General features: G+C 39.3%; 1 protein-coding gene across 6 annotated transcripts in view; it reads left to right on the forward strand.

Annotated features, from left to right (window-relative positions):
- Positions 1–27,395, forward strand: part of bltp3b (bridge-like lipid transfer protein family member 3B) — a 146,796-nt gene that overhangs the window by 57,365 nt on the left and 62,036 nt on the right. For 5 of the 6 annotated variants that reach the window (XR_013578119.1, XR_013578120.1, XM_078553437.1 and 2 more), the window contains exons 4-11: positions 12,668–12,759; positions 13,067–13,256; positions 15,631–15,771; positions 16,952–17,122; positions 20,889–21,069; positions 23,674–23,757; positions 25,093–25,275; positions 26,079–26,236. Coding sequence is in view for 4 of the 6 variants with exons in the window: in XM_078553437.1 (XP_078409563.1) it covers positions 12,668–12,759; positions 13,067–13,256; positions 15,631–15,771; positions 16,952–17,122; positions 20,889–21,069; positions 23,674–23,757; positions 25,093–25,275; positions 26,079–26,236 (1,200 nt within the window). In the remaining 2 variants the exon portion in view is untranslated. The remainder of the gene's footprint in view (positions 1–12,667; positions 12,760–13,066; positions 13,257–15,630; positions 15,772–16,951; positions 17,123–20,888; positions 21,070–23,673; positions 23,758–25,092; positions 25,276–26,078; positions 26,237–27,395) is intronic. The other variant, XM_078553436.1, reaches the window with a different exon arrangement.

The raw sequence follows: 27,395 nt of genomic DNA on the forward strand, positions 1-27,395 counted from the left end.
ACATGCACTTCTGGACTTGCCCCTTCTTGCGGCCTTTTAACTAAGGTGCTACACAAGTGGTTATTACAGTAAGTTACAGTTTGTGGCATTGGGGGTAATATATTAGCATGGACTGAGGGTTGGCTAATGGTTAGAAAACACAGTAGGATTTAATATGGTCTCTTTTGGTTTTGCATGTGGTAACTAGTAAGATACCTCAGGACAGGTTACACCTTAAAAGGTCTGGGACTAGTGCCCTCGTCGAGAGGTTTGCTAGTGCTGTTGGAGAGGGTTTAAACTAGATTGGCAGTGGGGTGGCAACCTGGGGGGAAATTCAGAGTGCAGAGGAGAAAAACTAGCAGTGGGAAGTAATGAAGTATCAACTGGTAACAAGGATAGACCAGAGAGTTGCATCAAGGTAGTAAGAATACTGGAGAGTTTTATAGAATTAGAGTAGGCAACAGTGTGTCACGAGTTGGGGTCAGAATAAGCGGGAAAGTAAAAAAGCCTAAATCAGGACTAATGCGCATGTATGTGAATGCACGGAAGGTGATTAATAAGATTGGTGAACTGCAGGCACAGGTTGACAAATGGAATTATGATATCATTGCTGTAACAGAGAACTGGTTCAAAGAAGAGCAGGACTGGGCGTTAAATATTCCTGGGTACAAGGTGTTTAGGAGAGACAAGAAAGGGGGTGGGGAGTGGCAATATTGGTTAGAGATGGCATTACACTGCTGGAGAGAGAGGATGTTCCAGAGAGATCAAGGACAGAATCTCTCTGGCTAGAGGTAAGGAATGGGAAAGGTGTAATAACATTGATTGATTGATGTAGCATTTCGATCTAGTGGAAGAGATGTGGAGAAACAAACTTGCAAAGAAATTACCGAGAGTTATAGAGTAACCATAATGGGGGACTTCAATTATCCAAATATAGACTGGGATAGGAATAGTACACAAGGTCAAGAGGGGCAAGGGTTCCTGGAATGTGTTCAAGATAATTTTCTACAGCAGTATGTTTCCAGTCCAATGACAAGACATGCATTTCTGGACCTGGTTCTGGGGAAGGACTTGGCCCAAGTGGATCAAATAGTAATGAGAGAGCCTCTAGAGGACAGTGACCATTATATCATAAGGTTTAGGTTAATCATGAAAAGGACAGAGAACAATCCAGAGCAGGGATAATTAATTGGGGGAAAGCCAACTTCGATGGGATGCGAATGCATCTTAGTCGAGTGAGTTGGAATCAAATGTTGGCAGAAAAGACAGTGGCTGAACAACGGGCCACCTTCAAAGACAAAGTATTGCAGGACAAATAAATCCAGAGTGCCCTGGGTGACGAGAGATAGAGGTAAAGGTGAAAAGGAAGAAATGCACGTACGACAGATGTCAAGTAGAAAATACAATGGAGAATCAGGCTGAATATAGAAGGACCAGAGGGGAAGTGAAGAAACTAATAAGAAAAGCAAGGAGAGAGAATGAAAAGAGGATGGCCGCGAACATGAAAGGGAATACCGAGGTCTTCTCTGAGCATGTAAATAATAAAAGGGTGGTAAAAGAAAGAGTAGGGCTGATTAGGAACAAAAAAGGGGATTTGCATGTGGATGCTGGAGAATAGCGGAGGTGTTGAACAAGTACTTTGCATCTGCCTTTATAAAAAAGAACTTGCTACCCAGGCTGAGGTGAGAGAGTAGGTAACTGGTACAGTTACAGAAATTGCAATAGAGAGGAGGAAGGTGTTGAAAAGGCTATCTTTACTTAAAATAGATAAGGTACCAGAACCGGATGAGATGCATCCAAGGGTACTGAGAGAAGTGAGAGTGGAAATTGCAGATGCACTAGTGATAATCTTCCAGTCTTCCTTAGACACAGAGGATGTGCCAGAGGACTGGAGAACTGCGAATGTTGCACCCTTGTTCAAAAAGGTGTACAAGGATAAAGTGGCAACTACAGGCCAGTCAGTTTGTCCTCAGTGGTAGGGAAACATATGGAAACTATAGTATGGGAAAAAAATCAATAATCACTTAAGACAAGTGCAGGATAATTAAGGAAAACCGGCATGGATTCATTAAGGGAAAATCATGTTCAACTAACTTGCTGGAGTTTTTTGAGGAGGTAACAGAACGGAGAGAAGGTTGATAAAGGAAACACTGATGATGTGGTGTACATGGATTTTCAAAAGGCATTTGATACAGTGCCACACAACAGACTTGTGAGCAAAATTCTAGGTCATGGAATAAAAGGGAAAGTAGGCACTTGGATAAGAAATTGGCTGAGTGACAGGAAGCAGAGAGTAGTGATAAATGGTTGTTTTTCAGATTAGAGGAAGGTTTGTAGCGGAGTTCCTCAAGGGTCAGTGTTGGGATCTTTGCTCTTCTTGGTATATATTGACCTAGACTGTGATGTACAGGGCATGATTTCAAAATGTGCAGATGATACAAAGATTGGAAATGTCAGCTGTGATGGGGATAGTCTTGAACTTCAAAAGGACATAGACATATTGGTGGATTGGGCAGACAAGTGGCAAATGAAGTTCAATGCAGAAAAGTGTGAAGTGATTCGTTTAGGCAGGAAAGATATGGTGAGACAGTATAAAATAAAGGGAAAGCCTCTAAAGGATGTGCAGGAATTGAGGGACCTCAGTTTATACGTACTTAGGTCATTGAAGATGGCAGGGCATGTTGAGAAAGCAGTTAATAAAGCATATAGTATCTTAGGCTTTATTTAAAGGGGCATTGAAAACAAGAGGCCATGTTGTACTTGTATAAGACACTAGTTAGGCCTGAGTACAGTGTCCAGTTCTGGGTGCCATACTTGAGGAAGGATGTGAAGGCATTGGAGAGGGTACAGAGGAGAATCACAAGAATGATTCCCTGGGTGAAGAACTGTAACTATGAGGATAGATTGTAGAGGTTGGGACTGTTTTCATTGGAGACTTGATAGAGGTATTCAAGATGCTGAGGGGTATGGACAGGATAACTAGTGAGAAACTGTTCCCACTCAAGAGAACATCAAGAACTAGAGGGCACAGATTCAAAATAATTGGCAAAAGGAGTAAATGTGATGTGAGGAAAATTTTTTTCACCCAGAGGGTGTTTGGAGTCTGGAACAAACTTCCCGAAAGGGTGGTGGAGGCTGGTTTGATCGAGGTATCCAAAAGGGAATTGGATTGCTACCTGAAAAGAGAGAATGTGCAAGGTTACGGGGCTAAGGCAGGGCAATGGGCCACAGTGGAATGCTCTTTCAGAGAGCCAGTGCAAACTCGATGGGCCGAATGGCCTCCTTTGGTACTGTAAAGATACTGCGATATTTTACTGAATGAATGTTTTTTGAAAATCCAAATAAACTACATCCACTGGTTCCCCCTTATCCCATCCTATTAGTTGCAACAGTTGTAACAGATCTGTCAAACATGATTTCCTTTTAATAAATCCATGTTGACTCTCCCCAGTCGTATTCTGGTTTCCTAAGCCCTGTTATATTGTCCCTAATAATAGGTTCTGGCATTTTCCCTACTACTGATGTCAGGCTGATTATATATCAATGTTCTCACAGCAGTTCCCACACTAGTTACAGTCTGCCAACCTGAAAATGACCTGTTTATTCCTATTGTCCATAGTTCCCTGTTTCCTCTCTCCTTTCTTGAATAGCAGGGTTATGTTTTCTAACTATCAATCCATGGGGGCCACTCTGGAATCTAGGGAATTCTGGATGCTCAAAATCAATACATCAACCAACTCTTTTAAATGCCTAGGTAATGAGTTTCAGGGACTTTATTGGCTTTTTCCTCCAATACTGTTCCTTTGCTAAAACTAACATCATTCAGTTTGTCAGGACCCTTGCTTCCCCACTACTTCCAGAATGTACTTCTCTTCCACCATTAAGACAGATATGACGTATTTGTTTATTGTCTCTGACATTTCCTTATTTTCCATTATAATTTCCCCTGTCTCTACCTCTAAGGTACGCATGTTTCCTCTTTGAATCTCTTTGCTAATCTTTGCTTTCTTACACCTATAGAAGCTTTTACAATCAGTTCTATGTCTCTAGCTATTTACTTTCATATAATATGTTCTCATTCTTTATTAATTTCTTGGCTATCCTTTGCTAAATTGTAAATCTTCCCAGTCCTCAGGCTTACTACTGCTTTTAGAAACATATATAAGCTCTTCCTTTAATATAATATGATCTAACTTTTGTTGGCCATATTGGGGCGACATTTTATGGTGTTTTCATTCCTTGAGGAAATGTATAATTATTGTGAGTTATGAATTTAATCTTGAAATATTTACCATTGCTTATCTACCCATCATATCTTGTAATCTAGTTTCTCAATCTATCTGAGCCAACTCTGCCCTCATAACTACATAATTTGCTTTGTTCAGACTTAAGAACATAGTTTTGAACTTAACTAAATCATTCTCAAACTCAATATAAAATTCATCATGTGACCACTCTTCTGCAGAAGCTCCTTTAAGACAATTTAGTCCTGGTTCATTGCACAATACAAGATCTAAAATAGCCTGTCCTTGAGGTGGTTCCTCGGCATCTTAATCTCAAAACTCTCTTGAATGCATTCCATGAGCTTGTTCACCACACCTTCTTTAAATTTGGTTAGCTCTGTCAATGTGATGATTAAAGTCCCCTGTGATTACTACAGCTCCCCTGTTGCATTCACCTCTAACTTTCAGCTTTATACACTGCCCAACACAACAACTACTATTAGGGAGAATTTAAACTACTCCCAGCATTGTTTACTGTCTCTTGTTGTTTTTTAACTCCGCCCAAAGTGATTCTATATCTTGATTTTCCCGAGCTAAGATGCTTTCTCTCTACTTCTTTATTCCATCTTTTATTATAAGTGTACTCCAACGCTACCATTTTTTCTAACTCTTCTAAAAGCCATGTGTCTTGGAATATCCAATTCCCAACTTCAACCATAGTTCCTCAAGCTCTCTTAGTAGAGCCTCATGCCTTGTTTTATCCGTGTTGTTGGTTTCTATGTGGACCATGGAAATGGGACCCTCCCCTTTCCACCCTCAAGTTCTTCTTTTGCCTTGAGGAAATATCCTTAACCCTGACACCGGCCGGCCAATAAAACTTTCCGAGCTCCCACCCAAGGTTGCAGAGAACAATGTCTGTTCCCCTAACTATACTGCCCATTTCACTAACACATTGCTTTTCATTTTCCCCCACTTGAATAGCCTCTTAAACCATGTGCATGGACTGTTCATGTATCCACCCTGTGAACTTTGCCCAAATCCAGAACAGCAGTAACAACCTCACACCTGTTGTATAAGGGGAATGGTCAAGACTTCTCAAGCACTGCACATGGGGGCCCCCTTACCTAACTGACTCAGTCACACCCTCCTGTCCCTGACCACTAACCAGACCTGTACCATGATCTAACCGAAGGTGTGTGACTGCCTCCTGGATCAAAGTACCCAGGTAGCTTTCTCCCTCACTGATGACCTGCAATATCAGCCCCTCGGACTTCTGTTCATTCAGAGTTGTCGAATTGAAGTTCCTCAAGACGCAAACACTTAGAGTAGATGTGGTATCTAAGATCATGAGGCTATGCACACACTCCCATATGCTGCAATATGGCATCCCCCCCAGCACTGCCACCCTTATCTAAACTTGTTTTATTTACTTAATTAATTCAAGATTATATATTTAATCACCTTGCTTACTTTTTATAGTTTAAATTGAAAGTATGCACCTGCAAACTTAGCCCCACTGCCCTTTGCAATTTATTTTCTTCTCCTGTGTCATTCACCTCTCTGTGGTGCTGCTCTGCGACGCTTATGTTTAAATTCTTGTGGTGCTGTTTTGGTGCCCGTTATTCTCCTGAGGACCTATCACAGCAAGAGTTAATAGAAAAGCCTCTTTATGGAAGGGAGATTATGTTCTTATTTAGGGCAGCAATTACATTCTTATGACTGCGAATAATTAATGTGGCTGCCATTCTCAATCTACATGCTTGCAGTTTCCTTTACTGCTTTTTGTTAAATAGTTTGAAAAACCCTTCATGCATTTTAAGCATTTATCCATAGTCCACTCTGCTCCCTAGGCAGCAGAATGAACAGATATATTTATATCTGGAACTTATCTCATGCAGTCAGTGCCTGCATGCAGCAAGACCTGCACAATATTCAGGCTTGAGCTGATAAGTAGCAAGAAACATTCGCACCACACAAGTGCCAGGAAATTACCATTACTTCCAACAACATGCAGAAAGCTCGACACCATCCAGGACAAAACAGCCTGCTTGATTGGTATCCCATTCACCACCTTAAACATTTGCTTCCTCCACCACTGGTGCAAAATGGCTGCAGTGTATGCCATCTACTGAAGCAAGCTGACAAGGCTTCTGCAACAGCACCTCAAACTCTTGAGCATTACCCCATGAAGGGCAAGGGCAGCAGACACATGGGAACATTGCCTCCTCCAAGTTCCCGTCCAAATTGCACGACAATCTTGATTTGGAAATATATCACCGTTAGTTTGTCGGCGCTTGGGCCAAAATTGTGCAACTCCACACCGAACAGCTCTGTGGAAATACCTTCACCTCACTGCAGCGGTTCAAATTCATGGCTCACCATCACCATCTCGAGGGTGATTAGGAATGGGTAATAAATGCTGGTCTTGCCAGTGACAGCCAAGTCCCGTGAATGAATAAATGGATAAAATAAAATGCCGTTGATTGCTCTATTGAAGCAAAACAAAATGTTAAAATCATGGCAGGTGCAAACTATTAGCTCACCTTTCAGTTCTCTTGCCATTTGCTCTTCTCCCTTATTCACAATTTATGTTTCCTTATGTGAATTTTCAAAGCCTGTGCATTTACATGGTACCTTTGAAAATGTTTCATGACACCCTTATAAAAGTTGAATCTGATTATTTATGTAGTAGAGACTGTTAAGATTCTCAGAGCAGTGTTCTGTGTGAATGATTGGGCAAATTAGAAGAAAGTTGTCAGATATAATCACTGAGCAATGCAGCTGTGTAATCTGCAAAGATGTTGCTGATGGTTTCCTTCCTGCCTTGTGTAGAGCCATTTCCTACGACTACAATTGTCACTGTTGCTGACTTTGGAGCCATTCAGAATGCAGTCGTAACAGTAGAGCTTGTTATTTTTGAGTGATCTGATGTAGGTTGGCAAAGAAAGCTTCCATTATCTCATGCTTCCAGACTATTCACCCAAATGGCTTTCCATTCTCACATTTGACCGTTTCTTAAATGAGCCCAATATTCTGGCCTCAATTACCCTTCTTTGATGACTTATTGCAGCTATTGATCATCCTGTTTTTAAAAAAAAAATGTCTATTCTAAATTTGCCTCTTTTTGCCCTGACATATCCAAGTATTATTTCATACTCATCTTCACTATCCTATTAAATTTTTTATATACCTATGAACTCGCCATGAGTCCTGGATTAATAGTTCAGAGAATGTGAGTTCACATCCTACCATGGTAGCTTGAGAGTTGGAATTTGGTTTATTCAAACAAAGTCTCGAAATTTCGGATTTTCATAAAAACCCAACCATTTCACTTATGTCTTTTAGGGACGGATACATTCTGTCCCTATTTATTCTGGCCTATTCTGTGACTCGAGTCCCAAGTTGGTTGACTCAAAACTGCTATCTGAAGTGACCAGCAAAGCTTCATTGTGAGCCTTCTCCAATGACATGGGTATTGCTGTGATTACTTTACAAGTTGACTCTGACCATGCTTTTCCCATAAGAGAAAATTTTAAAAAATAAATAAGATATCAAAGTAGGATTCAGTCACTTTAAGTGAAATAGGAAATACAGAATAAATATAGGTAGACATTGTTCTGTTATGTCAATCAATTCAATCAATTTCACTTTACTGTCCATATGGAAATTCATTTTGGGTACATTACTTGTATGTTAAAAAAAATTACATGTAACTGAGTAATGACAATAAAAGAAAGAAACTGACCCTATTACGAGATCCAACTATAATTAAAATATGTATTAAAACTGTCCCAATGCATTAAAATAATCAGTCAGCAACTCCCAACATGAGTGCATATCCTCATCCGTACATCAAACTACTGTTAAAAGTTCTCATGGAGAAGGGCACAAACAAGTTCCGGAACCAGTTTGCCCTGTATCTGAGGGATTGTAGCCTTATCCTGGCAGGATTAGAGATCAGCCTGAGTAAATGATGGATGGAGAGCAGTGGGATATAGGAAGTGAGTTGTGAAGCCATAACCCATGAAATTGGATATATGCTTAAAAAGGGAAAACATTGCAGCATTATGGGGAAAGAGCTGGCGGATGGGACAGATTGAAATAGCTCTTTCAAATAGCCAGCACGGGCATGATGGGACCTGTGCTGTAAGATTCTATGACCCTTTAATCTTACCATTCCTTGGATGATGTGTACTCCAATGTTGTGTTTTGGGTTGTTTCCTGTCTTCATTGCTTTCAATTCAATCATTTTATGATTTTATGGTTCAGTGATAAAATTCATTTCTATAAAGGAGTGTACCATATATGATCTGAGGTGTTATGGTATCATGAGCATTATTAGTGTATTAAAATATTTCTTCCCCTGCCCAAGAGCACACTGAACCAGATGGACTAGAAGTTTGTAGTCTGGGCTGTACAATATTACCCAATCTCATTTGGTGTTGCAAAGAGAAAGACTCAGTATCTCTGAGCTTTGAGAAAGGGGGCAAAAAACAATCATTCAAGTTTCTGCTTGCAATTGCTGCTCACGAACCACTGCTCGAGGTATGTGTATGTAAGTGCTGGTGAAGGCATATTGAACCTGTGCCTCTTTATTGAAGAGCCTACTGATGCTTGTGTCAAGAGTCACCCAGGAAGAATGGCCACTGAATCGAAAATGGGTGAGGCTCTAGATCACTACAATTCATTGTGGAACTGTAATCCACTATGAATTATTGCTTTCAGAAGCAGAGGCGCAAGAGGAGAAACATTTATAAAACAGGTTCATTTGGAATTGACTTTGATATCATACAAACATACGAGTTTGGAGTAGGAGTAGGCCATTTGGCCTTTTGAGCCTACTACACCATTCAATAAGATCATGGTTGACCTGATTTTAACCTGAACTACCCCAATAGCCTTTCACCCCTTTGATTATCAAGAATCTATCTACCCCTGCCTTAAAAATGTTCAAAGACTGCCTCCACCACCTTTTGAGGAAGAGAATTCTAAAGACTATCAGCCCTCTGAGAAAATGTTTTTCCTCATCTCTGTCTTAAATGGGCGACCCCTTATTTTTAAACAGTGACCCCTAGTTCTAGATTCTTCCACAAGAGGGGAACATCCTTTCCACATCCACCCTGTCAAGTCCCCTCAGGATCTTGTATGTTGCAATCAAGTCGCCTGTTGCTCTTCTAAACTCCAGTGGATTCAAGCCTAGCCTGTCCAACCTTTCCTCATAAGACAACTCATCCATTCCAGGTATTAATCTAGTAAACCTTCTCTGAACTGCTTCCAACACATTTATATCTTTCCTTTAATAAAGAGTCCAGTACTATACACAGTACTCCAGATATGGTCTCACCAATGCCCTGTATAACTGAAGCATAACCTCCCTACTCTGGCATTCAATTCCCCTTGCAATAAATGATAACATTCTGTTAGATTTGCTAATTGCTTGCTGCACCTGCATACGAATCTTTTGCGATTCATGCACTAGGATACCCAGATCATTCTGTATCTCGGAGCAATGCAATCTCTCATCATTTTAGATAATATGCTTTTTTATTCATCCTGCCAAAACGGACAACCTCACATTTTCCCACATTATACTCCATTTGCGAGACCTTTACCCATTCACCTAAGCAATCTGTACCCTTTTGTAGCCTCCTTATGTCCTCTTCACAACTTACTTTCCTACCTATCTTTGTGTCATTAGCAAATTTAGCAAACATACCTTCGGTACCTTCATCCAAATCATTTATATAAATTGTAAAGAGTTAGGCCTTAGCATCGATCCCTGTGGCACACTACTCATCATATGCTGCCAACAGAAAATGACCCATTTATGACTAGTCTGTTTCCTGTTAGTCAGCCAATCTTCTATCCATGCCAATATGTTACCCCTACATCATGAGCTTTCATTTTTGGCAATAACCTTTGATGAGGCACCCTATCAAGTGCCTTGTGAAAATTTAAGTACAGTCCATCCACCGGATCCTCTTTATCACAGCACCTGTTACTTTTTCAAAGAACTCTAATCATTTGGTTAAACATGATTTCCCTTTCACAAAACCATGTTGACTCTGCCTGACAACCTTGAATTTATCTAAACACTTTGTTATAATGTCTTTAATAATAGCTTCTAACATTTTCCCTATGACTAGCCTATAGTTTCCTTCCTTTCTTCCTTTTTGAATATAGGGTTACATTAACTATTTCCAATCTAGTGGAACCATTTGCAAATCTAGTGAATTTTGGAAATTTAAAACCAACACATCAACTACCTCACGAGCCACTTCTTTTAAGACCCAAAGATGAAATCCATCAGGACCCAGGCACTTGTCAACTCTCAGTTCCAACAATTTGCTAAGTACCATTTCCTTGGTGATTGTAATTTTGAGTTCCTCCCTCCCTTCGAATCCCTGACTTACATTTCTGGGATGTTACTTGCATCCTCTATAGTGAAGACCGATACAAAATACCTCTTCAATTCATCTGTCGTTTCCTTATTTTGCATCATTAATTCCCGAGACTCACTTTCTATAGGACCAATGCTCACTGTTAGCTCTTTTTTAAATATCTTTGGAAACTCTTACTATCTGTCTTGATATTTCTAGCTAGCTTTCTCTCATAGTCTAATTTTTCCTTCCTTATCAATCTTTTAGTCATTCTTTGCTGTTTTTTATATTCTGTCCAATCTACTGACCTGCCTCACAATTTATCACAAAAACATTTTATGAATTCCTCACCGAGGTTACCTTTGCCCATCTGATTTTTCCCATGATAATTGCCGTACCTTTCTGACAAGCTCTTTGATACCTCCCCCACCCCCCTCCCCCTCCAAGTCCCACCATGTCATTACTGTTAGGGAGCCCTGTACACCATTCCCACAAGTGACTTCTTGCCTTTATCATTCCTCATCTCTATCCAAACCACTTCTATATCCTGGTTTCCTGAACTTAGGTCATCTCTCTCTATTGTTCTAATATCATCGTTAATTAACGGAGCCATCCCTCCAGCTTTTCCTAGCTTCCTGTCCTTCCTAAATGTCACATACCCCTCAACATTCAGGCCTTAATCCATGTCATCCTGTAGCCATGTCTCTGTAATGGCTATCAGGTTGTACTTATTTATCTCTATTTGCATGATGGGTTCATCTGTTTTGTTTCAAATGCTATGTGTATTCAGATACAGAGCCTTAAGTTTTGTCCTTTTTATTATTTTTGTAACCTCTAGCCTTATCTGCTGATTTGATCTTAGATTTGTACTCTCTGTCCCTCCTTGTCACAGTCTGTTTATCATTTCCCATATTAATACCTTCCTCTGTTGCTTTGTCTCTACTCTTTGATATATCACATCTTCCCAAATTAGATCCCTTGCCCCCACTATTTAGTTTAAAATCCTGTCTACTCCCCTAGTTATGTGGCTCGCAAGAACACTGGTCCTAGCATGGCTCAAGTGTAACCCATCCCAACGGTACAGCCTTCACTTTCCCCAGTACTGGTGCTGGTGCCAGTGCCCCACGAACTGGAACCCGCTTCTCCCACACCAGTCTTTGAGCCACGCATCCACCTCTCTAATCTTTGCCCTATTCCAATTTGCACGTGGCTCAGGTAATAATCCAGAGATTATTGCCTTTGAGGTCCTGCTTCTTTATTTGGTGCCTAGCTACTCATACTGACTATGCAGAACCTCTTTCCTTGTCCTACCTATGTCGTTGGTACCTGCATGGACCACAACTACTGGATCCTACCCCTCCCACTGATAGTTCCTCTCCAGCCTTGAGCAGATATCCACAACCCTTGCACCAGGCAGGCAACACAGCCTTCTGGAGTCTTGCTTTTTGCTGCAGAGAACAATGTCAATCCCTCTTACTATAGTGTCCCCTACTACCACTGTGTTCCTTTTTGCTCCCCCTGCCTGAACAATTTCCTGTACCATGATGGCATAGCCAGTCTGCTCATCCACCCTGCAGACCTTGCTTTTGTCCATACAGGTTGCAAGCGCCTCAAACCTGTTTGACGATTGCAAAAGCTGAGGCTCCTCCACTCCTTTCTGCTTGGTCCTTTTACCTGCCTCACTCATGGTCGCACCCTCCTGTCCCTCATGCTGACCAAAGCAGACGACCCTATTCTAAGAGGTCAGACCGTCTTCTGGAACAAGGTATCCAGGTATTTCTCCCCCTCCCTTATGTTGCGCAGTGTCTGCAGTTCGGCTTCCAGATCAATAACCCTGATCCAGAATTCCTCTAGCAGCTTAGACTTTCTGCAGACATGTTTGTCCTGGAACGCCTTGGTGCTCAAAAGCTCCCGTATTCCACAGCTGTAACATAACACCTGTCCTGCCATTGTAACTTATGTTATTTAGTTAATTTGGTTACTTTATTAATTAATTTAGAATATCGTGTGAGATGTCAGAACAGCTGATCTCCTTACCGAATTACTTTAGTCTGGAGTTTGTGACTTTTTTTTGTTCTCTTCTAGTACCTGGATAAGGTAGAAATGGAGATGAGAACTTGTGAGGAACCTCGACCTCCTAATGGACCATCTCCTATTGCGACAGCTTCGGGTCAAAGGTGAGTCATGAGGACCAAACCCTAAATTGTTCAGGCAAATTGCTGTAGAAATTCACCATGGAGGCAGTTTATTTATTTTCATTTTATTTGGATGCTTTTGTTGTCTCGGATTATATCTGAAGTTTAGATTTAAAGTTAAGATTTGGTGCAAGAGAGCGCAGCTAATGATTTTTTTGTGTTAAGTCAATGATAATGTGTTTTAATGCTTTCAAAGAGTGAAGATATGGCTATTTACTTACAATTGACATGTTAAGTACACTGAGTGTATATTTATTCAGTTAATGACTTGTTGATCTTATTCTTATAGTGAGTATGGCTTTGCTGAAAAAGTTGTAGAAGGCATCTCTCTCTCTGTGAATTCCATCATTATCAAAATCAAAGCAAAAGCTTTCAATGCATCTTTTGAATTGTCCCAGCTACAAATATATAGTGTTAATACAAGCTGGCAGCAAAGTGACCTGCGATTCACCAGAATACAAGATCCTCAGCGTGGGGAGGTAAATGCTTTCTTTTTGGATTATTGCTCTTTGCTGCTTTATTCCATATTTCATAATATATCTGAAATTTGCTTTTACTTGACTAATTATCAAAAAAAACATTTTTTTAAAATGACAGTATCAAATTGTTTGAATGCAAAAATATATGGGCTTGAAATTCTACAATGGTGTGCCAACTTGTGTAACTGGGGCTATGTGTCTGCAGAGAATTTCCAGAATCCACCGTGAAGCACTTTCTGGGACCAGAGTGAGGTTTGTTAATTAATCTGCCAGTTAGAGACACCTGTGCCACATGGATAGCAGTCTGCTGAAAAGACCCAATAGTCTAACCACACATCGCCTTTGGGGTGCTGGCTTCCTCCCAGATGGGGAACCATACAGATATGTTCACAGTGATACCCTGACCCTACATTAAGTTGTCCTGAGGCATAGAAAAGCAGAAGCATCTGTTGCAGGGATGCTTTGCCTCCTCTTTTGATAAATGATCATATAAAATCATAGGATGGTTACAGCACAGGAGACCATTCTGTCCATGTTGGCACTCTGCAGGAGCAATTCATCTAGTGCCACTCCCCTGCCCTTTCCTCATAGCCCTGCACATTTTTCCTTTTCAGTTAATGATCCAATTACCTTTTTGAATGACTTGATTGAACCTGCCTCCACTACGCTCTCAGGCAGTGCATTGCAGATCCTAACCACTCAACATGTAAAAACATTTTTTCTCATGTCGCCATTGCTTTTTTTGCCAATTATCTTAAATCTGTGCCCTTTGGATCTCGATCCTTTTGCCAATGGGAGCAGTTTCTCTCTACTTCATCCAGGCCCCTCATGATTTTGAATACCTCTATCAAATCTCCTCTCAACCTTCTCCAAGGAGAGCAGTCCCAGCTTCTCTAATCTATTTATGTAACTGAAGTTCCTCATCCATGGAACTATTCTCATAAATCTTTTCTTACGCCCTCTGTAATGCCTTCTCATCCATCCTAAAAGTATGGCACCCAGAACTGGACGCAATATTCCAGTTGAGGCCGAACCAGTGTTTTATACAGGTTTAACATAACTTCCTTACTTTTGTACTGTATGCCCCTATTTATAAAGCCCTGGATCCCCTATGCTTTATTAACCACTCTCTCAACCTGTCCTGCCACCTTCAATGATTTGTGCACATACACACCCAGATTCCTCTGCTCCTGCATTCCTTTATTTTTTATTCTTTCTCTGCGTTCTTCCTATCAAAATGTATCACTTCACACTTCTCTGCATTTTCACCTGCTACTTATTCACCCATTCCACCAACCTGCCTATGTATTTTAGAAGTTCTATGCTACCCTTCTCATGGTTCAGAATACTTCTAAGTTTCCTGTCATCCACATATTTTGAATTGTGCCCTGGACACCAAGGGCTAGGTCATTAATATATTACAGGGAAGAGTGGGGTCATAACAATGATCCTTGGGGAACTCTACTGTACTCCTTTCACCACTTGGAAAAACAGTGTTCACCACTTAAGTATTCTGTTTCCTGTCACTCACCCGCTTTCGTATCCATATTGCTAGTGTCCTTTTTATTCCATGAGCTCCAACTTTGCTCAAGATTGTTGTGCGGCATTTTATCAAATGCCTATTGGAAGTCCTTGTACACCACATCAACAGTATTACCCTCATCAACCCTCTGTTTGCTCATCAAAAAACCCAAATTTGGACTGGGCCTCCCTCGCATTTAAAATACTGACCCATAACTTAGAAGGCTAATTTAATGTTTGCATGATTCGTAGATAGGAAGGGCTGATTGATAAGATATGGGAAGATTTAAATGCTGACCTTCCTACTTCTGATTTGCTGGTTGGGAGGAAGTATTGTTATTGTCGCTACTCCTGATAGCTGTGCTGATGAAAGTTACAGAAACCTCGGAAAAGTAAACAAACCAAAGCTTTTAAATTTTTGTTTTAAAACTTTGTTTATTTTCCCAGTGTATTTTTCCTCTCATCCTTACTCTCATGCACTGAAAATTAAGTAAAGAGTACAAGAGGACCTGATCCTAGAACTCCTTCACTGCAAATAGATGTGCCAGGCAGGCCTCGGCTGCCTTGTTTTCTGTTTTTTCTCCATAATGCAACTAACCTCCACCTCTCAGTGGCATTTTTAAAGTTGTGTCAAGAAACCACTTGTAGCAAAGTGCCTCTTAAGCTATGTACTACTTGTGAGTTTCTTATCCCAGATACGAGATCTGATGGTGCTATAATCAAAAAAAAATGCCTGTGGTATTTTAGTTTTATGCAATAATTCCCAATTGTATTCCTTGGTTTGATTTGCTTAAGGAGAATCCTGATGTTTGCTGCTGTTGGTTGGCAACTCATTTGCTTCTTGTATGCATAGGTTCTGACATTTAAGGAGATTACCTGGCAGATGATCCGAATAGAGGCAGATGCTATCCAGAGCGAGGAACATGATATCCTGAGTGCACCAGTGAGGCTCATCACAAACCAGTCCAGAATGAAAGTCAGCTTGAAGCGAAGGGTACAAAATCATACATTTTTTTGAGATTGAGAAAGAAAGCAATGTCATGATGATGCAATGTTGTACTCTTGCACCACCAAAATGAATTCAAGGCTAGAGCCACAGAAGTGCAAAGTTATTGATTAAGATTATCAAGCAAAGACAACACATGAGTAAAACTGGCTAAATTCTTCTTGATATGTTTGTAAGCATTTTTGCAATATGTCTTTAAGAAGACCATAACATGGAAAATACCACGAAAAAGTTGTTTAGCTTGCCACAATGCTGAAATGTTGTACCTGCAGCCAGAAGGCTGACACTATTAATCAACATTTATGTTGATTTCCCACTTGTGTTGTCCATTCTGGTTGTCTGTTCAGAGTAGCATTGGTGGAGGTGAAAAGTTAGAGATTTTCCATGCCTTCAACTTTCACCTCTGCCGTCCTGCACTTCTGTTGCCTGTGTCATAGCAAAATTTTAGATTGCCAGACATATAATGCTGCTGCAGTAGCATGATATCAAAAGTATTTATATAAGCAAAGTTACATTCAAGAGGTTGTCTTTTTTATTTTTAAAGCACAACTGCCGACATTACATTTGCTGCCACTTTCTGAATAAGATACTTAGTGGTCTTTGGTATTTTCTACCGATTGAGAAGAACTTATGGTGCAGTCATCCTTTTCAGCAAAAGAGGCTTCTATGTGTGCACATGTATAGTGGTAATCCTTTTGGAGATGATTTTATCAGACTTTTTAATGATTTGTGAGGGAAGGGTTGGAAATCGGGCTTAAGAAAAGTTTGTTTACCACTTAGCACTTTGACCAGCAATAGTGTAAGGTACCTGTAGGCTGAGCTGCCTACCATTCCAATCATAGAGAACTGAATTACTACAGTTTGACTGGAAAATTACAACAAGGCATTCATTAGGCTAGTTAACAAATTTATGTCATACTGGACACTCTGACTTTACTGTGATATTCTTCTCCCACTCCTTTTGATATTCTCCTCCCCTTCTTGAAATATATAAGCCTATGATGAAGATGTATCCATTGCCATGCTTGTCACCATTGTGTTTTTTAAATACAGTAGTAACTTGCCAATGCTTAGAAGACATTTTTCAGCAGAATAAGTTTGGTACAACTGGATGTATTGGGTCTCAGGATTAAAGATTAATTTTTCTTATTTTCTCTTACTTGAACAGCTAAAGGATTGTAATGTGGTGGCATCAAAGCTGGTGCTTATATTGGATGATTTATTGTGGGTTTTGACTGACTCCCAGTTGAAGGCAATGGCGCAGTATTCTAAATCTTTGAGTGAAGCCATAGAAAAATCTGCACAGCAAAGGAAGAGCATGGCTTCTGAACCCACCCAGGTCTGTATTTACAGTTCTTACATTTTTGAGTTTTATTTTGTGAATAACAAACGCAAGTTGGAATAAGCATACCATAAATTGGTACCATGGCCAAGGCTTGTGATTTGTGCATTGGCAAAAGTGGCAGTTGTTATGGCACAGCCGGTGGTAAATGCTGAGTTGTTCAAATCCCAAAGGGAAACTTGAAACAACTGCCACAACTTGTTTTGCGGTTTGTATAAATTTTGAGATGCATGCCTTGAATTCAGTAGTAATAAGACTACCAAGTCTTTATAGGTTTTTATAAAACTAAATTAAACATTTATTAATAAGAGAAATGATTTTTAAATACATTCCCAGATCAACAAATTACTACTATGATGACTTCTAAATTCCCTAATCAATCTAAGTCCCTTTCGTTAAGGTAACAGTAAGTCACACAGATTTTAAAAAACCCAGGCAAAGAAACATGATACCCTGAACAAGTCGAATTCAAAGTGAGTTCTCTTAACTTCAGTCCTTTGAAGACAGCAACTTGAGGCATGAGGCTTTTCACACTTGTAGATCTCAAAAATGCCTTCCCTTACACACCGCCTTCACTCCTTTATGCATATTTCCTCTTTGAATGCAAATGTCTTTGGACTTTATCTTTCTGATAATAAAAACCTCTCAAAGCACTAAGCTTTTACCAGTAATCTTTGGGAAAAATAAACACACTGTTTCTAAACTTCACCTGGCTAGGTGACACATTTCACTCCCTCTTTTGCAAACAATCTAGCCTGGTTTATTTAAAAATGCAAGTGTCCCATTGAACCCTATGTTTCTAAACTTCCCAATGTTTACCTAATTAACATTTCAAACCTAACTTCTCTTCTTACATCAAAGCACCCAGACTAATTCAGTTAGGTTTCGAACACACACAGACACATCCCACTATTACTTTACTTTACAATAAATTCCAATTATATTATGAGAATTATTGTATCTTTCTGACACGGTGAAAACATAAGCATGTGCGCTTTATAATGGCTTTAGGCCTTCAGAGGCACTTGTGCCTATTGTTTGCATTTCTTTTTTAAATTTTACAAATTTAAATCTTAAACATTTTATGGAGTGAAAACTTCACAGCACCATGACATATGCTCAAGGTGAATCATTTATATGTAAATATTAATAGCTGAGCTATACTGAGAACTAATCTCATCACTTATAGAATTGCACATATCCAGGATTGTAGCAAAGCAGTGAATCCTTTGAGGACTGCCAATCGCCTCAATTGAGAGTAAAACTCAAGTGGTTTGTATGTTGTTTTTGCACTGAGATAAAATCAGTACCTTTAACTCAATCCCAGAAATAGTTTAGCAACCAGATGATGGTTTATTAATGGTTTCTTTCAGTTTGTTTCTCAGCACAGTGCAACTGACAGTTGTCTGAAGGAGATTAGAATGACACGGCTTGAGTTTGATGTTTAATAGTTTAATAGCACTATTTAATAATTTAATCATTATTACCAGCTGATGGAGACCAGCTGATTATTACAGTTATAACCTAGAGTCTGGTGGTCTTCTATAGTTTGTAATTTAAAGCTTGTTTTGATTTTAACCTGCTAGGTTGTATACCAGAGAGTCACATATTTCAAAAGTTTTTTATTGGGCAAAGTTGTAAAATAATGCCCTCTACTGACAAGACATACACAGTGCATTGTTGTGCATTTACAATGACTTCAACAGTTCTGTTCAGTTATTTGTATTCATTCTTTTCCCACTAGCCTTTTCCCTTTGGTATTAATGTTTACTGGGTTCTGGCTCTATGGACACCAAGCAGTTTACTTGACTATTTGGGGATGTCATAACCCAGCCTTATCGCAATCCCCACTCAGCATTCGCACTTAAGCAGCTCTGGCAAAGATTGCTGGATAGCGATTGGGTACAGAAACCTTGCCCAATTCCCCCCCCCCCCCCCCCCCCCCCCCCCCCCCGCCCTGCCCCCGCAACCAAGAGGTGCTGAGGTCAATTGTAACACCTCAACTGCAGCCCTGGCTCAGAATCAACTTTGGGATCTTCCTAGTCAGTATGATTTATGCACTCAGTGCCTCAACCAGTAAAGTTGTTGTGGGAAGCCGTTATTCAGCTTATTTCTGATACATTCTGAATTGCTTGCTACTTTTGGAGTTGGGGTGGAGGCGGGGACGCTGTGGCTAAGGGAATTAATCTGTCTGCAATATATTTCTAATTAAAGCACATTAACTAAAGATTGTGCCATTAAATTGACTTCCAAAATTGCATTGCATGTGTTATGTTTACCTGGATTATTTATGAAATTGCATAATACAACTGAAATAGGGAACTATAGGAAAATCTAATTCTTTTAAACAAAAATAATTAATCAATTTTTTTTTCTTATTCGTTAATGGAATGTGGCCGTCGTTGGCTAGGCTGGCATTTATTGTTAAGAAGGCATTCTTTTGAAGACTCAACCACATTGCTGTGGGTCTGGAGTCACATGTAGGCCAGACCAGATAAGTATGGCAGATTTCCTTCTCAAAAGGACATTAGTGAATCAGATGGGTTTTTACGATAATCGGCAATGGTTTCAAGGTCATCATCAGACTTTTAATTCCAGATTTTTATTGAATTCAAATTTCACCATCTGCCATGGTGGGATGTGAATCCAGGTCCCCAGAACATTACTCTGGGTCTCTGGAATACTAGTCCAGTGACAATACCACTGCATAACTTCCACCATTCAATATGTTAGTTCCATAACTCATGCATGTGAGTTAGGGACGGTTAATTGGTTGCAATTATGCTTGAATTGTTTGTGTACTGGAAACATCTTATAGCTGGCATCTTTAATATGGAAAGTCTCTCGGATGTTTCAGAGTAGGTGGAGAAAGGATAACTAGATAAAGCAAGGAACAGATGACGAGCTGTGCACAGAGATTGGGAAAGGTGGCTAAAGGCTTGTTAAAAGAGATAGGGTGAAAGAGAGGTTCAGGGCAGTAGTTAGGGCAGTGTGGGGGTGAATGAAGAAAGTGGTGAAGGGAAGGAATAACATGTAAAAAGCCAGAGTTATAGGTGCAAAGGGTGGATATAAAACTTGGGAAGAATTTGCAATGTTAGGATAGGTTGAGGCTGAGGAGTTTGCAGTGATAGGGTAGATTGAGGCTGAGGAAAGATTTGAAGATGACGGTAAAGAGTTTAAATTCAATGTGTTGGACACTGGTATCCTTTGTAGGTAAAGAGTGGAATGATGGGTGATTGGAATTTAGTGTAAGACATGATTTGGTAGCTGAGTTTAGGATAAGCTGAATTTTACAGAGATTCTAAGACCAACAAGTAAAGTCTTGGTGAAGTTGAATTTAAGAATGACAAAAGAATCGATATAGTATCCTGCAGCAGAGGCACTGGAGCAGTGCTGTGAAGATGGAAATAAGTTGTCTTAATGGGATAAAATATGGCATTTGAAGTTGAGCTCTGGATCCAAGAAGCTTTGAGGTTTTATATGGGTCTGGTTTAGCCTGTGCAAGTGGTTGGGTAAGGGGATTAAGCTGGTGGTAAGGGAGCAGAATTAATTCTAGATCCTGAAAGCAATATCTTTGACACATGAGAACAATTGCAACAGGCAGTATAATAAATTGGCACCACTGAACCACCTATGTAAACAACACCAACCCTTTTTGATTTGTTTTAAATTAATATCTGATGGCAAAGTATTCTAAAAGTTTGTTATTCACCTAAATTTATATTGACCGAATTGACTTACGTTTATATATTCTCCTTTGCAGAGTGCAACTCCGGTTCCCATTTCACAACAGGTTAGAACACCACAAGCTACAGCAGCAACTGATCAGAATGATGCCCTTGCCAAACTCTTCAATGCTTTTGATGTAAAGGAAACGTCGCACCATTTAATCATTTCTCATTTGGATCTGCACATCTGTGATGACATTCATGTGAAGGAGAGAGGTACAGAATACACTACCTTTATGAACCCAAGAACTGTAATTATTGGATTGAAACCTGGAGTTCTGTTTAATGTTTATGTGCAATTGTCAGACTTTTTTGTATACATTTCCTATGGATTAATAATAAAATTCAAATAACACTCATTTTGCAATGTCACATCATATAGAGCTCAAATAATGTGATATGAAACTCAAACATAGAACCAGTCTGGTTAAATTAATACAGTTGTTCCCTTTGAGCAGTTCAGTTAGTGATGTTCACAATTTTGGGGTAACTATGGTCACATGGTTGTTTATTTTGTGTATTACTTCCCTTGTTGCTAAATGCACCAGTCTAAAAAAGACAGATTCAGCTACAAAGTAACAAGTTGATCAATGAAGTATTAACTACTGAATATATATAAATTGCTTTTATAAAGACTATGGTCAGAGGACACAGTTTGTTTCGCAAATTGTGTGTCTTCCAAATTGCAGATTTCAAGATAAATACAAATGAAGACAATGGTAGGCGTGTAACGTTGGCTTATTGACTGGACTGCACATTCTCAGTGTAAATGTAAATCAGAATAAAATTTATATAAACTCCCTTAATTTGGCATTTAATAACTGCCGAAAATAAATGATAAATTTCACAACCAGTCCAATTGCTTAATGAATACTGGCACAGCATTCACGGGTAGGTTTGTGTTGATTGATGCGCTTTGCTCACCAATCTGAAATCTATAGTGTTTATCACCAAATATATTTTGCATGTTCTAATGAAGATGACATCTTGTTGATTACGTAAATGAATATTGGTATGCCATTTGAGCAATCATAGCTCATCCACCAACATCCTCCTCCTCCTCCTCTCCTTCAGGTACCATGCCCACAGAACGTGTTGGCAACCATGGACTTCCATTGGATTGGTCCATGGTTATGCTTGGCAAAGTACTGCAGTGGTTTGCCATTGCTTTCTGCAGTATGGATGACCACGGAACTCTCCCACTCTTTACCACCTGCCATCAGGTATAGGGGGAAGGATTTACAGGCTGATAATCAATCTGTTTGGCCACGTTGTGCATGCATCTCTGAAGGCCATCAAATCCTGAAGTGGGGCTTGAACCCGGAACTTCTGGCCCAGGGTAGGGTCGTTCATCCACCGACATAAGACCATATTTTTCTTCCTTTTCCTCACTGCCCCAAGCATCCAACTGCCCTGAAATGACTCCAAGGTTTAAAAATGCAATTGCAAGGTTTTGGACCTAGTAATTGACCCATATTGCATCATATGAAGAGCTACCTCTTGATATGAGAATGCTGAATTTGTCTTTGTCCAGTTTATACTCCTTTGTCTATGATCCACCATCAAAGTTTACCTTGAAATAGTACTGTGGATGTATCTTCCCTGTACCTGCTTTATGATTTTCATGAGATCCCCTCTCAATCACTTTCTTACAAGAATGTAAGAATCCCTGGTTCTCAGCTATGCTCAAGACTGACAGCAGTTTCAAGGTTTGATACTGAAACTGGACATAGTATTTAAAGTAGGTTTCATCTTTCTACTTATTCAGTGCTCCTGAATCTACCAAATGACGAATTCACTGATACCCCAGAACTCTTTGTGAAATTTCATCTTAATTAGATTGATTCCTGGATTATGCTTGTCACCTTTTTTCTTCCAATAAGTGCAGTACCTTAAACTTCATTGAATTTCATCTCCTGTTCTGGTTAATTGTATATTTTATTCAGCTCATTTTGTATAGTCTTCGCTGTCTCATAAAATTTAACTGTTGCACTATATTAGCAGGTCTGCAAATTCAATGCATTTAAGAATGTAACAACGTAAACGGGCGCAGGAGCATATGATACATCAAGCCAAGTAGATCATGCTGAACTGCTACATTAGCTCAATTTTCCTGCCCTATCTCCATATCTCTTGATGTCCTTTAATACCAAAAGATCTATCAATTTCAGTCTTGAATATGTTCCTCAACTGATTATCCACGGTCTTCTGAGGTAGAGAATTCCAAAGATTCGCAACACTGTGGAGTCTTTACTTTTTATCTCAGTCCTAAATGGCTGACCCCTTATCCTGAAACTATTATCTCTAGTTCTGGACTCTCAACAGCCTCTCAGCATCTACGCTGTCAAGCCATCCAAGAATATTATACGTTTCAATGAAATCACGTCTTGTTCTTTGAAATTCCAAAGTATCAAAAGCCTTTTCAACTCAGTAAGTTTCTGAATCCAAATCAGAGTGACATCACTTGCCTAGTCAATTCCTTATCTATTTCCAGGCTTTATCTCAAATCCTCACTCCCTTAAACTTGTTTATAGCTTTTTGAGCAGAACATTATCCAAGACTTTCTGGAAATCTTGTTATTATCAATTACTGAGATGTGGTTGGACATGTTACAACTTCACAGGTGAAGCTCACCCTATATCTGTCAAAGTTGGAATTGAAGTGTATCAAGTTTAGTGAAAGTGGGTGGGTGAATCATTAGCTTACTTATTAATTGATGGCAAGGATGATGTTTAAGGAAAAAAATATGATTCCAATATTGTTACTTTGAATTTGATGATATAGTTCCAGTAATTTTTGTTTTCAAACATTTTTTGACAGGATTTCCAAAACAGATCACGGGTGGAGCCATGCAGTTGTCTTTTACACAGATTACAGTGGATTATTATCCCTATCACAGAGCAGGTACAATATTAAAATGCAGCAAAACTCCTAAAGTATTCATTTACAAATCTCTCCATTACCTCATTGCACCACCTCCTCCAGCCTTTCAACTTAGTGTTTGCTCCTCAATTCTCATATTCTACCCTCCCTTGCACTTCCACCCACTCCACCATTGTTAGCAAAACTTTAGCTGTCTCTGTCCTACCGTCTAGAACTCTCTCCCTCAATCCTCCTTTACTACTATCTTCACTTTAAAAGCACACTCAAAAACCTTATCAAAAGGTTTCTCAAAACAGCTTATCTTTCCAATCTTGCTTTTTCATTTTTCCTAATTGCTGGTACTATTGCTTGTTATTTGCTTCTTAAACAACAAATGCTTGCGTTTATGTTTTGCTTTTAATATAGAAAAATGTTCCAAGGTGCTTCACAGAAATGCAATCAGTTAAAAAATCGACAGTAAGCTATTAGGCAGTGTGACTAAAGGCTTGGTCAAAGTAATGGATTTTAAAATATTGCTTTAAAAGAGAAAAGGGAGCTGGTGAAGTTTCAGGATGGAATTCCTGAGCTTGGAGCCTAGATGGTTGAAGGCACACTGGCTAATAGTGGATGGAGTGAAGGACGTGTGAAATATACGACAGGCGAGAGTTGGAAGAAATCATGGTTCTCAGTGGGTTGCAGGGCTGGAGAGGGTTACAGAGGTAGGGGAGGGAAAACCATTTAGTGATTTGAATCTTGAGGATGAGAACTTTAATTTTGAAGCTCTGGGGAGACCTGGAGCTATTGTTGCTCAGTGAAAATAGAGATGATGGACAAGCAGGGCTAGGCATGGGTTTGGATTCAGGCATCATAGCTTTGAATTATATTTATTGGGGTAGGGGAGTGGAAGATGGGAAGCAAGCCAAGTGAGCCTTGCTGTCATCGAATCTGGTGTTGCCAAAGGCATGCATGAGGGTTTTGGCAGTAGCTGAACTCTTGAGGCAGGAGCAATATTATGAAAGTGGAAATAGACAGTCTTTGTGATGTAAAGCATATAGGGTCAGAAGCTCAATTTTGTGTCAAATAGGATGCTAAAGTTGCAAACAGCTTGGTACAGCGTGAGGTGACAAGCAGGTGATTGATGATAAAAGATTGGGAACAGTGCTTGAAAAAGGAAAAGCTTGCAATAGATGCCAGGAGGGACCTCAGAATAACTGTAATTCATTTCTCCCCAACATCTGCTCCACCTGCCCCCAAAAGGAATCTGATTTTTTATAATTTGAAAAAGACAGTGTTTGAACCTTTAGTATATCATAAGGAATGGACCGTAGAAGTGAAATTCCTGATTTGATTAGCTTTGTTTTGTAAAATAATGTGCAGGAGATAGCTGCCAGCACTGGATGTTCTATAATGAATCCACAAAAACGAGATCAACGTGGGCAAAAGAGTTACTGAAGGAATTCAAGTCCAATGTCGATATGCTAAAACAAGCAGTGAAGGATTATAGTAAAACAAAACCTACTTCACCACCTCCACATGGTTCGCCTCCCCATGTATTAATAGGTAAGTATGCCTTTTGCTCCTTAAAATAAGTAACAATTTTTTAAGTAATTTTGTGAGAGGAAACCCCTTGATTGCTGATACAGATTGTTCCTGTTATCTATGAAAAATGCTCACTAAAGTTATAACTTGCCATACTGATCATAGTAGATTTAGGATGAAATAGACATATACAAATCTTGCTTCTATTTGTTTAAAGTAAGAGTGGTAACTAACCTTTTGCTGAAGCCACAGTTCTAAGCAGTGATTAATTAAGGTCCACTTCCTTAAGTGTGCCATTAGATGTATTTTTAACACTAAAACCACTTAGTATTTCTCTAGCTCTCAAACACAAGCCCAAGCTTTGATTTAACAAAATAAACCAAAAGGTTGTAAAGCCACTAGCTATTCCTGTGTTGTTAAGCCAGGAATACCGACTTACTGTCCTGCTTTGACTTATTTTGCACCATAGCATGCTAGAAAATGGCCATGGGAGGTTCAATTAGAACCAAAGCTAGTTTTGGGATTGTAAGGTCTTTCAAATTGTTTAGGTTCCACTTTCAAGAGAATAAGTTACCCAAACAGGAATTAAACCATCTGCAGTTTCTGATTGCAGCCACTTTGAAACTTCTTCACCTGCGCATCTCTCTTTATTTGAAACATTGCTTGGCAGAGGATCTTTCAGGACTCATGATTGAATGATCTGTGTTTGCACTGTTTGCAAAGTATTTGAAACAAAAATAACTTCATAGAACAGTAGCTGTCATTTCAAGAACTGAATTTTTGGTCCACATCTTCCTTTATGCACTTGTTTTGAATTTATACAGAAACTACACTCAGACATAAACCTGTAACTACAGGAAAAGAACAGATGTCAAAAGGACTCAGTTCTGCTAATATTTCATCTGCAACTAATCAACAATCAAAGACAAAGTTATTATCCAGCTGTTTTGTATTCAGAGTGGAGGATTTAAATATTTATCAGGTGAGAACAAGATATTTTGGAGTTGGAATTTATTTAACCTGCATAATAGCTGAAATATTTTACTGATCTTAGATTAAATTCTAATGTATTACTATTGTAATTCTGCTTAAGGGAGAAATCATGTTTAATATTTTTATATATAATATATAGTGTAAATTCCTCAGATTTCCCTTAGACTAAATCTCGTAGAAATCTATATTTTATGCATTTTAATTTAGCAAAATACCAAAAGCTTTTGATGTGCAACGGCTAAGCTTTTATTTTTGCTCCAAGTCCCATTGCTTCAATTAATTGCAGTTTTAATCATAAGGAGCATAGTTTTATAAGTTCTACATCATGCAGTACAAACCTCTTGGAATTCTATGCAATGATTACTAAGCTCGTGAGGGAGAATATTTCATTGAATATAGCTTATTTAGATTTTCAAAAGTAATTTGAAAAGATTGTTATGAGGCTAGGAAGGAAGTTTATTAAGTAATAGTTATAAATTGTCTAACTGGTTTGACAATTAGCTTGACAACATAAGACAGAGGGCGTTGATGAATGGAAGGTACTTAGCTTTTGTAATCAGTGTGGTTCCTGCAAGGATCTGTTCTGGGACCACTGCTATTTGTAATCTTTGAGAATGATGATTTGGAACATGTATCTATAATTATAGTATTAAATCTGTCCAAGCTTCATGGTTGGGTAATGACTCAAAAGGCGATTTACTGTGTTTAAAGCAACATGAACGAATTATGTGGGAGAGATGAAATATGGCTGATGAATTTTAATATGATGCATGTAGCTACAAGTAACAGTAAATGTGAAAAGGTACAAAAAATGGATATAATTGTGCTGGATTATAAATTATAGTGACATTATATAGAAAAATGGTGAGGCTAGTATTGGAATGTGGCATGCAATTTTGGTTATCTGAAAGGCTATAGATGTGTTTTAAAGGATTCGTAGTGATCCAGATGACTTCAGGAATTGGGCTACACAGATATGGAGGAAGCCTGAGGCAAAGGTGTGGTATGTTTTAGGATGAGAGGACATAGAAAGGGGAGTAGGTTATTTGGTTCCTCGAACCTGTTATGCCATTCATTTAGTTAATGGCTAAACTGTGCTTCAACTCCATTTACTAGCCTCTGCTCCATATCCCTGAATGCCCTTACCT

The sequence above is a fragment of the Cetorhinus maximus genome, chromosome 12, assembly GCF_964194155.1.
Source record: "Cetorhinus maximus chromosome 12, sCetMax3.hap1.1, whole genome shotgun sequence".
NCBI classification, from domain to species: Eukaryota; Metazoa; Chordata; class Chondrichthyes; order Lamniformes; family Cetorhinidae; genus Cetorhinus; species Cetorhinus maximus.